This window comes from Aulostomus chinensis, chromosome 23, assembly GCF_037954235.1.
Source record: "Aulostomus chinensis isolate RoL2024-O1b breed Wild chromosome 23, RoL_Achi_v1.0, whole genome shotgun sequence".
Classification (NCBI taxonomy): Eukaryota; Metazoa; Chordata; class Actinopteri; order Syngnathiformes; family Aulostomidae; genus Aulostomus; species Aulostomus chinensis.
This window is the reverse complement of record NC_141342.1, coordinates 11,054,143-11,068,572: the sequence shown is the minus strand read 5'-3', so window position 1 is coordinate 11,068,572 and position 14,430 is coordinate 11,054,143. Positions and strand designations below refer to the sequence as shown.

At 41.7% G+C, this 14,430-nt stretch overlaps 1 protein-coding gene across 6 annotated transcripts in view; it reads left to right on the top strand.

Moving 5' to 3' along the window:
* Positions 1-1,384: 1,384 nt before the first annotated feature.
* mpripa (myosin phosphatase Rho interacting protein a) overlaps positions 1,385-14,430 on the top strand; it is a 45,838-nt gene continuing 32,792 nt past the window's right edge. For 5 of the 6 annotated variants that reach the window (XM_086196414.1, XM_086196415.1, XM_086196413.1 and 2 more), the window contains exons 1-3: positions 1,386-2,263; positions 4,469-4,546; positions 6,899-6,964. In XM_086196414.1, coding sequence (XP_086052540.1) covers positions 2,144-2,263; positions 4,469-4,546; positions 6,899-6,964 — 264 coding nt within the window. In that variant the 5' untranslated portion in view covers positions 1,386-2,143. Of the gene's footprint in view, positions 2,264-4,468; positions 4,547-6,898; positions 6,965-14,430 lie in introns of all 6 variants that reach the window. The other variant, XR_015111678.1, reaches the window with a different exon arrangement.

Genomic DNA, 14,430 nt, shown 5'->3' with positions numbered 1-14,430 from the left:
CACTGAATAAATGGCATTTTTTGGATTGTAAAGGAATAATTAAGACAGTTTAACACATTTTTGTTTCACCCCGGCTTTGGCGGCTGTATGTTGTTTTGACTTTACTGTCCCAGCACACCACCTGAAGCGCCAGAAATAAACTCATTCAAGTGGAGCAAATTACATGACTTTTCATTGACAGAATGAATGACATTGCGTTTTAAAGACTTTATTTCTGTGCACAATTTCTTCTTCTTTTTATTTTTTGTGGCTCAGTTACCATGGGAATCTTACAACGTGGAACTTCAGGTGAATTTTTCTTTACTTTCATGCTGACTTCAAAGGACATGCTCATGATGACGGGCATTCTTGGTCTGGTTATCGCTACGCTGCAGAGATACTTTGTAATGTCCTGCTTGTACAGTGTGCAACTGCAGCCCCAATCGAACGCAAACACACTTTCAGACGTCACCTTGGACATGAAGGGGGTGAAATTCAAATCAAGATTAAAACTAAGCTCTTGGTGACTACAAATACAATTTAGAATATTTTGATGACGTCGCGACAATAACCAACATTTTTTCTTTTATTAAAAAGCGAGTAGGGTTGAAGAATAGCAAAAATAGCTCAATTTATCATGTGTAACTTTCTTTTGTTTATCTCTAAATTGGAGAGGAAACAGTCAGCACCAACAGGTGGTGCTCTAGAGCCTGGAATCAAATTCATCCACCCACTGAATTAAAATTAGCACCTGCCAGAGTTTAGAAACATTAAAGCTGTAATGTTGAGGCATTTTATTTATCTATTTTACCAGTATCTTTCAAAAAGTGTTTGTCTGTTTTGGCAGGTATAATCTGTAACGTTAAAACATGATGGAGTGTTGTCTGACATTTTTATGGCAAGTGTTGTTTTAATAGCTGTAAACATTAACACGAGAGGTCAGTTAAACAACATCATTTGTCTGTCTCAGTCCCATTTGAAATTATGTGTTTTGGCTAATTCACCGATGGAGAAATAACCTTTTTATGCTGAAATAAAATTGCCAAGCCTTACAAATGTTTTGACAGCGATACCTTTCGTTTTTTTTTTGTGTTGTTTTTTTTTTTTTTTTTTGGTCCTGTTATTGTGGAGTTTCGAGATAAGCACACCAGGCAGTAAAATACGTTGTCACCCACATAGATAAATTAAAGTGCAAACGAGAGTAAGCTGAATAAACGTGCAAATGCAAAAATATTAGTACAGGAAAATAGTTCTGGTTATAACGGGCTCTTTAAAGCCCACCTAGCCTGAGCTGAGGTACGGGACATTACTGAGGCCTCCGATTGGACAGTTAAAAGACACAGCCTCGACGGTTGGGCTTGTCTCTGTCTCTGATTGGTCCAAGTGGCTGTCACTCGCCACTTCTCTCCCTTCGAAGCACCGCCCCTCATCTCTCCACCGACTGGATGTCCGGCCAAAGCAGCGAGGATTTTCACGAAAACATCAACCGCAGACTGCGCAGTAGTGTCAACTAGGAGGGTGCACCGACGGCGGGAACGCGACGCTATGGATTCAACGGCATGACAACCGAGTGGGAGGCATTTATCGTTCTCAAAGTTGGACAATATCTGGCCTTGAACTGTAGCGTGATAAAGATTCAACGGATATGAACGTGATATCACTTGTTCGATAGGAAGACGGAGAGAGAGGGGCCAAAGTGGATTCCCTCCCTCCCTCGGTAGCGTCTTTCCACCAGATGGAGGCTGACGGGACCTTCGCAGCACGCCTGAGGCCCGGAATATCACCTGTGACCAATCGGCTCCTCGTTGAAGAACGTCATTAAGTCAGATATTGCGCACACCTGTGTGTGCTGGCGTTGGCAACTTCTTAGAAACTTAAAGAAGAAGAAGAAGGAAAAAACAACAACAAAAAAAGCAAAAGTTAGCGAATACAGCTGGAGGCCACCTCTTGAGCAAGATCATAAATATGACTTAAAGAGAGGATAAACACCGCCTCAGGCAGACAGGTGTGCTACCCAGTGAGTGGACTTCGGTGTGCCCTCTTTAAAGTTTAAAATATCACCTCTGACTCCGGGAATTGAACGAGGGCTTTTTTTTTGTTGTTGTTGTTGTTTGTTTTTTGTTTTTTTTTCCCCCTCCGTCTTTTTCTTCAAGCGTCATCCAACATGTCACTCAAAGACAACCCCTGTCGGAAATTTCAAGCCAACATTTTCAACAAAAGTAAATGTCAGAACTGCTTTAAACCCAGAGAATCCCATTTGCTGAACGACGAAGATTTAAATCAGGTAAATATGATGAAATAATGGAAAAATGTTGACTTGACGTACGTAACGTCGACGTTTCGAAAGGTGTTGTCATGTGTCAATTGACCGTGAAGTGCAAATGTTTGGTTAATTGAACATCGTGAGCTTCCTGCCCAGGGGCTCATATTGACCTTAATTCCTGCAGATATAGGCCTCCACCTGGCCTCGCAGCTATGCACTGTCAGCTGCTTTTGCTGAATAATGATGCTTATGAAAAATAAATTCTCACCAGGCCCTTAAAATAACGCTTCCTTTCACCTTTGACGTTGCTATCTTCCGCATACCCTACTAACCTACAGTTACATTTCCTCCTATTGACACTCAGGACTTCCAAAATCACATCGAGTTTCGTTAAACGGTTATAAAATGTATTTCATGGTGAGTGTTGGTGGGCTGCTTCTGTTTCCTGCAGTAATTACAGGAAGTGATGTAAGCATTTCCATCCAGTATCATTCTGCTCTGGAGGTTTTTGGTCTTTCTCAATCAAAAAATCTGACCCACTCGCTACCTACATCAGCAAAACGTCACTGAACCATTTTGGATAAATATATTCACTAATATAAGGGATTCTTATTATTGTATCATTATGCTCATATTAATGGGAAAAAAAACGTTGAATGCGAATGTTTTAATTGGGATTTTAATGAGTTAAGTTGTCTTTTTGGCTGTTGACATGGTATATGTCTGCAGCACCACAACACTTGGACTAGAATGGTATTTTGACACATTTACAACAATGGCACCTCCTGCAGTTTGGGTTTTGTTGAGGCCTGATATCATTTGACACTTAAAAAGATGTCGTAATTGTTTATTCTTCCAACATCCTCCTACAGTAGTCTGAATTTAATTCCTCGCCGGTGTTTCCGTCAAAACAAACACCCCCCATCTCGCCACTTGAAGGCCCATCCCATCAGCTCAGTATTACTTTGTCATTTATGACAGCAGGCAATAAGAGGTCAGGAGCGATGTGAACACTTGAATGACTCAGTTTAACCAGTAAACTACTGAAGGGTAAAAATTGACCCAGATTTATCTAGTCGATCTTGCCCTCTCGGGCGGGCCGCTGTCGGGTCTCGTGAGCAGAGATGACACCTTTTGTTAAAGGGTACAGATTGGGGTTTTAAAAAACATTTTACAAACCCCAGCCCCTCTCAGCCTTTTACTTTATCTGCAGTCCCATTATCAAATAGCTTAACTGAGTTTTTGAAATTCCTGTGTGCCATTCAAAACCCCTCATATGTTTCTCTGCCTTTTAAGTTGAGGGTTGATCGTACATTCCTGTTTTTACCATTGTTTACTTAGTCATTCAGCTGAGAAATGTGCTGCGTCTCCTGTGAAAGTGAAAGAGGATTTTAGGGTGGATTATACCTACCTTTACTTGAGATGAACTTATGGCTGTAATCAAAACCACTGATATGGGTACATGGAAGTGCCAGGCAGCTGTAAACGTCAGAGCTTTCCAACTTGATTTGTAGGCTACTGTTCCATCGTTTTTTGTTTTTTTGGGGGGGGGGGAGTGCAATTGAATTAAGGCGGCGTAATTGTTAAGTTGTTCCGCTGTAGGGACATTTCTGCCCACCTAACCCTGCAGTGGCACTGCAGGCTTTTTTGACTCCAAATAATTGCTGACTACCAGTGTGGCTCAGGTTCAAGCACCAGAACTATGTACGGACAACTGCCAGGCCAACTTAGACTTCTCCGTACAATTTTAAATTGCAAATTTGGAGCCACAAACACTCCCAGGCTCTCAACTACATCTCCTGTTTCTCATCCACGTTTTTGTTTTTTTTACTAACTTCTGATTCTTGCCGCCCCCTCCACCCACCAGTACACCCACTTAGAGGTTCAGAGGGAAAGTCTTGTGTGTGTGTGTGTGTGTGTGTGTGTGTGTGTGTTAACCTTTTTTTTCCCCCAGTGTGGCATGGTGCTCTGGAATAAAGCCAGTTGGGGAATGTAGCCTGCAGTCAACTCGAGGCAGAAGCTAGTGAATCTGTCTAACACACATCCCCCTGCAGTTGAAGTACAATGTGTATGTGCTGTACCATACTGTCACAGTTTGTGGCCCTAAACCAGGGACCAACCTGCAGGTTATCTTTACAGTAAACTTAGTGCCCGCTTGACCTGTGAATCAGTGTCTCTTCTTCTGTGTATGCTTTCAACATTGTAATTATGTTTTGTTTTTACCAGGCAAAGCCGATATACGGCGGATGGCTGCTACTTGCACCGGAGGGAACCAATTTTGACAATCCTTTGCACAGATCTCGGGTAAGTGGTGTCGCTGGTGTGTACCTGTGCTTGACTAGAAATGTATGGAGCCACAGTTTTATAATGAAATAAACAAAAAAAGAGTCTGTTATTGAAGGCCAAACTTAGAGCAACCACTGAAAAACAGAGTAGTCAATCCTGTGTTGTCACAGTCAACAGAATTTGAGTCCAACAGCGACAGCTCTTTGAATATTTTGTAAACCTGCATTGAGAAAAAGATGAGTGAAGTATATTAGCTGCGGTTCAGAGGCTGTCTCATCAGTTTTTTTATGGACGTTTTGATTTTTTTCATCTTAGCCGTTCTTGCACTCATTTGACAGTCACAAGGTCTGGTTATTGTGGCTCCTGTATCTATTTCAAGGATTCAGCAGCTCCCTGTGGGAGTCTTGGCCCTCTATCAGAAGAATTGTGGTTCTCAGGCAATAATGAGCCCAATATTGACTTTATTTCATGATTCCTGCTCCCTAAGCATCATGTAATGGGAGCCTTGCTCTGGTGCACGGCTTCGTTTATCACCTCCCAGATTATACTGTGGTGGTGCATCCCAAAGAGGAGTGGGGAGAATGTGGGGGTGGAGAAGGAAAAGTCTCAGTTCCCACAGCCACACTGATGGCTTCCATATGGGTTTTGGGAAAAGCACCTCTGGATCCTTCACCTCAACTATTGTCAACAGTCTGTTTCCCTACTGACGTCATTACTGATATGTTCTGCCTACTCAGACGTTGAGCTTTTCACTGCGAGGGCATAATTGTTGGGCTACACATGGTGCTGAGGTGAGCAGGTTGGTTAGGTTTTGACTGGCCCACAAACAACAGTGAAAAAGTGCTGACTTGTCGGATGAGTCATGTTTTTTAGGACCACTTTCCCCAGGTTGAGTCTGTGACCCTCTTTCTGTCCATTAAAATCACTCCAGAATTAATCCTGATGTTTAGATGATATAAACCTCCTTTTGAACAACATCTGTTTCATCCATTTCTTTATATTGCTACGAGTCTTTTATGCCCCCTTTTAACATGGCCTCTGAAGGTTATCAGTGCCCCTGTTGGGATGTCCCAGTGCCTTTTTAGGCATAAAAAACTCCTCAATATTTCATGGATTGGGCTTGGAGTGGAATTGGATCTGAGGAAATTTAACACTGTGTCAAAGTGGTGTGTTAGGATAAGCTGGGGATAGGGGTGAGCTCATCAAGGTAATGAGGAAAGAATCTAATGAAAACTGTCACCGTAATGATGCAAGGACAAGCAAGAATAGCATTCTAACCAAGAGAGGAAATATAAAATGCTTGTTTAATGTGACCTTGTAGCGTCAGCAGTGTGAGGGGCTTTATCTTCCTCCGTGGGCCAGGGTCAATGGGGCACTTTCTGTGTTTGTCCAAAGCACTAACATGACACCTCCAGATATCTGGCCACCACTGTGTGCAGATGTTTCATGAATCTCTTGGAAGAGGGACCTGGTCTTAGATAATTGTCAGTCATGATATCTTGTGTATCGCTGTGAAAGGGTTTCACCCTCTGTTGATGTTGACTCTGTACCCACACTTCAGTGAGAATTTAATCTTAAAACTGGATGATTGATGGCCCAACTGAAACGCTGGGTTAAAATATTGTCCAGCTGGTTTCAAAGCCTTGGGATGTGGAAAATATTAAGTGTGCTGAAAATTTTCCCAATTCTCTTGGGCTTCTATTGCATGTATGTAAATACGCAAGCATTGGTCTAGTCTTTTCTTGCAGAATTTCTTCTTCTGAAATGCAAGGTCAGAGAAATGGGTGTAGTCTAATTCAACAAAGCCGTTGTAGTGTTTTTAAACTGTTAACTGAGTGGAAACTGGCTACTTTTTAACAGAATCCAGAGCCTCTTCGAGTTCCAAAAATATTACTTAAGACCAAATGGATAATATTCTAATGGTAAAATGATTAACGAAGTTCAAAATGGTAAATGGAAGAACTGTAGGCCATGGCAGGCAATCCCTTTGCTAACTTGAATGTGGATAAATGATTACATTTTTTTTACATGCTGCTCTTTCCTACGTAAATGTTGAATAAGTCTTAATTGTGACAGTGACACGCGTTTTGTCTCGGGGGTGTGTGACAATCAACAACATTAATCCACTGTGGATTAACGACTTAATGTCCCGCACTACAACCGTAACGTGAATATTAGCGGATTCATTTGCGGATCAAATCTTTATAATGCTGTTTTTAGCTTTAATGTATCTTTTCATCCCCAACCCCCCACCCCATCCTAAACTCACCCCAAACATTCTCTCATGTTACTTTGTCTATTTTGATCAAATGTATGCTCCTGACATCATTCATGTAAGTAATGCAAAGTTTGTTTGTTTTTTCCCTGTAGAAATGGCAGAGGAGGTTCTTCATCCTTTACGAACATGGTTTACTTCGCTATGCTCTGGACGAAATGGTGAGTGAAAACTCTCTCCCTGTTGGCCGCTGACTTTTCTTTTATGTGAGTAAAATAGAATTTAAGTGGCTGAAATGTAACTTTATGGCCAGAATCAAATGCTAGCTAGAGCTGTATGAGCAAATAAACTGTGTACTGTTGCTATAATGGCTCAAGTGGTAATTTCACCATCCACTGTGTAGTTATAAAGCTTTATTTAGCACATTGGCACAACAGTCCTCACCCCCCACCCCCATCTTGAGTTTTCACCCACTGAACTTATTTCAAAGGGTGATTCTCTCCTCTGAACTTTCCTTTTTGCTAAACCACTGTTCATGGAACCCTGCAAAATATTAAGCAATGAAAGAACTCCTTGACGGGTTTAATTTGAAACTGATGAAGTACTGAGAATGACTTGTGGAAAGGTTGGAGTCATTCTTTTACTTTACTGTTAATGAAGTGACCCTGAAAGCTTAACAAACAAGCAAGGACTTATTCACAGACTTCAAACATTAGAATGCAGTCAGCAGCTTTTGAGGCATACCTGGAAAGTGGAATGGGCTCGCTGCCACTTGACTAGACCGTCCCCACACTCTTTCACACGAGTGCATTCCTGCATACAGTATAGTGGTTTGTGAGTGTGCTAAATGGCTAACTAGCACAGCGTTATGAAAAGGAATGAAGTGACTGCACATAGTGTTGATACTAAGAGTCATGTGCCAAGCTGTGTGTTTGTTTAAGTGGTTGTGCAAGATCCCCTTGACAACTTTGTGTTCTGGAAGAAAAACTGGAAAAACAACCTCATGTCAGATTAAAATCTTTTCAAGTGGTCTTTATTGCTGCCAGGTGTTCAATATGACATAAAACATGAAATTTGTAGAACTTCTCTAAAGCCTTCAGTGTTGTGAAGTTTGTGTTCCATATTTGCTGTAGTGAGTGTGTGGGCGTGCTGAACATTGATTGACCTGACCAAGTCCTATTCAACAGCTTTGTCAAAGCGTGGGATGTGCGTTGAATTATGGTGGAAGCATCAGCACTTGCTTTATTGCGTCCCATCCTTTCACTCTGTATATGGTATTTTCTGGCAGAAGGGGAGGTGAATTTGTTGACAGGGTTTATGTAATCGAGGATGCATTGTGGATTTTTGGTCCCCTAACAGGGTGTTTCTATTTTGCATCGCTCTAGTGAGGAGTACTGCATGATGTCCAATTAATTGTTTGTGAGGCAGTGGGGGAGAGGATGATGACACCAGAAGAAGGATAATGTTTATGGCCAGAAACAAAAGGAAGAGGTCCTCCATGTCCTCTATACTTCCATTCATCATTATCTCCGGATGTCGATCATCGTCTTTTCATCCCGTCTCTGAATGAAGGATCAAAAGGAGAAGGGGAGGGGTGGTCAGAGGTCTGGAGCTGGAAATATCAAATGACACTAAATATAGAACCTCACTTGTCACAGCAAGCACATTAGAATAATTGTTTTATGTTGAATAGCAGCTGCAAATGGTTGGCTCGGCCACCCATATTAAGCACTTGTCTAATGTGGACATAAAGGTAAAATGAACTAATGTGGATTTATGCCGATGAACCTCTGGAGCAAAAGGCTTTGCGAGGGGCATTATAGGATTTCGTTCACGCTTTTTAATGGAAAATGTATTAGTGCCCTAAAATGATCAACTCGAGCAGGTTGATTGTGTGGCTGTTTTTTTTTCTTCATGCCAATTTTTGCACTTTGTCTAGTTGCATGTGTTCATTTGAAATCTGGAGAAGTCATATATTTTGAACATGGCTATTTCCATGTCTGTTGATTGCCTGTCTTTACCTGATTGACCTGCAGTATTTACGTCCCACGATTCAGAGAGTGACGTTCATTTGTTGTCACCTATTTCAGATTGCCCTGCTCTCCCTTGTGTCAGCAATCTGATGAAGCTCTGCCCTGAAACATTACTCGAAACCTCTCTGATTTCAAGTTTAGAAGACAGTGTGCCAGAGCTTTCTGAGCTGTTTACGGCTGATGTCAGACCAGTCAAACAAATCTGCAAAAGTTTTTGCTCTTCTACCCAACAAAACCCCAACATCTAATATCTGATGTATGGTATGTGAAATCCCCATATTTGATGTGTATAGTATTTCATGCAGTAGTTCTCCACAGCGCATTATGTACCCCTTAAATGTTCCATTTAAAATGATTCAGATGCCTGCAGTCCACATTAAATACAAAGGTACTGACATTGAGGTTGGCTTAAATGACATTTTTGTGAAGGACATCAGGTCAAATCTAAAGACTGCTAGCATTTGCTAGTATAGTCTTGATCCAGACCACATCTTATCCCCCATCTAAGAGGAGTGGTTGGGCTTGTAGATGAGGGGGTGCCCCTCTGTTTTCCTCTCGGGCTAGTTTTATGCCTTTTGTGTCTTGACTTTAAACAAACCCATATGGGCTGCGGTTGCAACCTGCAGGATGTGGCTTGGCTCTAGGGGAAAGGAATTGGTTAGCAAAGGCCCTGGATATCACAGTTCTCTGAACCATCGATTTGGGGTTGCCCACCTATGGAGGATCCCCCCGCCACTGAAACACCACTGCCATAATTTTATGCTATCGGCAGCGGTGACTTTGAAGAGCTGATGTGAGCACAAAAAACAAGTGGTAAAAAGAAGAATGCTTAGCTGGAGCAAGAGAAAATGTGCTCTGTGACCGATGGGGACCACAGAGAGGGTGAATAGCTGAAATGTTGGCCTGCATAGAACATGTGCTGCCATGCAAAGCTAATGTGTTACTGAAGCTTTGGATAGTTTTTGGCATAGGAATCCAAAGAAGCCAAGTGTACGACTTTGTGTCAAAGGGAAAGAATATTAGTTTTGTCTCTTAAGATATGTAGTTTAAATACTTAAAATCAAACTGTCATTTAGCATCTCCAGGTAGGGTTGTCACAACAACTTATGCTTCAGTATAAAGCGGACGCCGATATTTTAACCTGTAGCAGTGCAAGTTTGACTGTGTACCTAAAGTACTCTAGAGGTACTGGACACACTGGAAAATTGCAACATGCAGAGTAGTTGCATTAGGTGCCAACACAGGTCTGTGTATGGAATCGTGGAAAGAAAAACGCAGCATATGTTGACAGCAGAGTTTTTGCCGATGTACTGCTGCTTTGGTGTGTGTGTGTGTTGGGGGGGGGGGGGGGGAGGCTGGGGGACTGCTACTGTGGCCTCAAATAAAAACAGATTTTTGTAATAATGTATAGCAAAAAGCCAAAACCACCCAAAACAGGTGGTGGGTTTGAGAATCACAAAAAAAGCAGCGTTAGTGGTACCTAAGATTAAATTTTTACCCTGCTTTAAAGTACAAGCTAGATTTTCCCAGACTAACCCAGTGTTGCCAAGGTAACATGCTCCATCCCTTTGTCCAGCTGACCAGGGCATTTATAATGTGACAAAGTTATGCTTTTATGTAGAGAACTATGGTTGTCTTTGTCTTGATTATTGCAACAAAACAAGCATGCATGTGTGGGCGGAGGTGGTCACCAGTGAGCAAGCCTTTCTACAGTAGCTGTAGAAAAACCTCACACAGAGTCAAAACAAACATGTAAAGCAGAACAGGACAAAGTAATAGTTTGTGTTGACTCAGTTACATGTGTTTGTGAGTAAATGATGCACCTGCCATCGAGGGGGGTGTAAATGCAGTTGTCAGGAACAGTGGTTTCTAGGTTTGAGAAAATTCAGTTTGAACCTCTATCTGCAGGTCTTACCTTCACTGAGTGGTCCAAAAAAAAAATAAAAAATTGTATGAAAATGAACACAATTCTGCAGCTGCTGTGTTACATGCACAAAAATCTGTAACCTGCTGGTGAGGAGGACAATCATGTGGGTGTAAAGATCTTTTCTAGCGCCGCAATGCCACTTTGATGACATCAGGAAGGTAAAATGATCCACACTCACTCTCTAATAAGTGCTTTCCTCTGCTCCCACACAACACCGAGCTGCCACTGACCGCTCTTTGACCATGTAACCTACTTTTACCGACACATACACTCAACAATTATTATACGACTAACTTCTTCCTCCTTTTGTTTTAATCCTTCTGAAATATCCTCCCTGAGTTTGGTTCAACCTATACACTAACTTTTATTGGAAGAATTTCTGCTTTTTCACATTTTTAAGTCTTTTGCAAATGCTAGTAAGAGTGGAAATTGCTGATGTTGTCAGTTAATGTAATGTTTCACCCTAATTGGATTGGGTGCAGTAAAGGTCCAGTTGTATTTGTCATAGCCATATCCCTTGTTATTCTTCCCAGAACATGATGTACTTGTGACATTTCAGCTGTTGAAGTCATTCTCATTTTTTGTTAGCTCAATTAATTTCCTGTGTTTACTGGAATTCAAGTAGGGTACCACTGCCCTTTAGCACTGTCCGTTTAGAGAAATTTTGAGAAACCTTTTCCCACACATTTGTGCATTCTTTCAATTTGAGAAACACAACTCTTCTGCCTATTGCCTTAGTATCTCAGGCATACACAACCTTAACTAGTGGTTGCCTTCAGACTTGTAAGACCCCTGTGACACTGCAGAGACCCTCTCTCATCCAAACATAGAATTAAGAGCTATTTTAACCAATTTTGGGAGGCTTTTGTTTTCTATTGGTTTGGGAATGAGAAGAGCTCTCTAGGAGATGGATCAGTGGGCAGGGCCTCTGAGTAGTTACTGCCTCTAGGCACGCTATGCAGGGAATAAGTGGAGGCTGACCAACCCCAGCCATCAAATTGGGGATACTTAAAGGGAAGCTCCACTCTCTGCAAACCAGGAGATGGAAGGAGGGTGTACTTGCAGGGAAGGTTGATGGTTTAAGATTGACCAGTTAGTAGGGAATGCGTCTGATGTTGGTCACAGACTCTGTTGGTAAGATGGTGTTAGCCATCCATATTGAATCACTGTTTGTTTGGTCCGAGGTGAGGCTTGCGTTGGTTTTGTAGAGATATGGTGTGGGAGAGTCGACTTTAACCGTGCCCTTCCCTGTGGATCCAGTAGGAACTGATCTTCTGGAATGTAAACAGCCATGGATTACAGTGGGGTCACTGTTCCAATTGCACTAAGCCACAAATCCATGGGAACAGCCATTCATACAGCTTGTAATCATCAGACTACTACAACACTCACTACCACTCAACCTAATGACAGAACCACAACCCAAATCTGTTGCCCAGTATAGTATATTCAAAATAACTTGCTTTTTTATGCACCAAAATGGAGGATTTTTGTATTTCTGGCCACACTTCCAGCCGGTCAACAGATGTGATCGATCCTAGACTTGGAATTTGTTGCTCTTCTGACTTTCCTCCGGCACCAGCAGCAGTGGTCATTTGTTAACTCTGCTGTTTAGTTTTATTGCCCAGTTTCAAATCCCTCCCAAGGATGGGTCATCATAACTTACAAAGTAATTTGATGATCCATTAGCTTCTCATCTATAAAACTAGAACCATCATGAGGTTAGGTCTGATTTGTTCATCAGCACCAGATGGACTTTAATACTGAGATTCAGCAACATTCCTGATAAAATGACCCTGCCACTATGATGCTTTGCTTGCTTATACAGAACCAAACAATGCCAATGTTATGTCGCCCCAGCATGTGAAATTGTATAGCATTCCTCAGCACAGGCACTATGTGTAAACTCAGCCGTGGCAGGTTTTTGACTGAGCTGTTCCGCCGTTTGGGCTGCCCCGTTTACAGACACCGACTCAGCTGTGACGATATATTCTGCTAGCTTAGCGCCTGAATGATCTGTCCCTCCATTCTGTCCTTGTGCACTACGTACAGATGGTGCTGTGGAACAGTAGTGCACGGTTCCTTCCCAGAACAGTCTGCAAAAGTATACTACAACACTTGTTAATTCATACTGAGCACAAAGTTGAACATGATTAACTAAAAATTGTTTAATTGTCATTAGTGACATGTTAGCATGCTGAGATTAGCACTAAACATGTGGATGTTAAAGCTTCATATGGTTGCAAATCCTGAAACGGAAATACAGGAATGTTTTTTTTATCAAGACATGATAGATCCTGTTCTGTATGTAATTATCCTGATTTTGAAACCACAGCAGATGCTGAAGACCAGTAATTTTCACCACCTATGAATGAAGCGAATATTTATGTCAAAATATGAAACCAAATAGTTTCTGGTCATAAACTGAGGATGCACCAAAGAATAATGTCTTGTCTGACATCTGCTCCTCTCTTATTCTTTCCTCCTTTCCTTCTCTCTTCATCTGCTGTCTCCATGTGCTGTGGTTACATTTAATTTCATTAATCTTCTCTCTTCTTTACTTTTCATCCAAATAGGTTTTGTGCTGCGTCAGACATGCACGGTGTTGAGTTAGCAGTGGTTGTTCATCCTACTATTGGAACGGTTCGTCACGGCACACTGGTCAATACCTGTCAGTGAAATCAATATCTGAGGGCAGATCCAGGGGGGACCCGGGGGAATGACACTGAACTGATGTCCTTTTTAAAAACCTCAGATTTGTTTTCATAAGAAACCATTTGGGGCTTGAGTACCAGTAGCTGCCTATTCGCTCTGCCTGTGAATTCAATAGAGAAATTCCTGTGACAAACTGTGTCCGGGACATGGGATGGATGGTCCAGCTAATATGGGACAGTTGGCAACCCTTAAGCTTCACAACTGCTCGTATGGCTGTATGTACTGAATTATTTATCTGAAAATAAGGGACAGGAGGGTTGGTATAGCTGCCACCGTCTCCCTGTCAGACACAAGATACTCTTTGATTTGTAATTATTGTTATTGTTTACAAGTAATTTGACATGCGTGTCCACTCACCAAAGCCATTTTCCATGGACATGGTATCATCTTGGCATCTCCACTTTTGGTACAAGAGTATTCATCTCCTGGTTTGGTTGCACTACATGAAACTACTGTGGTATCATTTTCTAGCAAAATGTTTTACAGAAGGTTCATAATTTTGATTCATTGATCATGATTTGGAGTAAAGATGAGAACATAAGAAATGGCGGATTAGATGAGTGTCCTTTTTTAATGTGAGTCAGCTGCATATGACAGTTTAATTCACTCGAAACAGAAGATATTCAGAAAGGTGACATTTTGTTTGGTACTCTGAAGTTTCAAAACTATGATCACAACTGTCTCTTGCAATTCTTCCTAAAATGTATCGAGCATTTGAGACCATAACTCTCCTGGTTTAATTATGCTGGTGTTCACTGATGTGTGAATCTGAGGACGGGAGCATTTAACACGGGCCACTCAGTCTATCAGCACCTTGAGAGAAGTGGCACTATTTCTCATTGCAAAGGGGGACTAGTCACTTTACTGTTGATGTGAGATTTGATGGTGAACTTTTATTCTTTGAATGTTGGTGAATATGGTTGCCTTGTGGGGCTGAGCTACATAAATTCTTGATTGCAGCCCACCGTCGCACTATGGTGAGAAGTCCTTTTTAAAAATGTTCTTTTTTTTA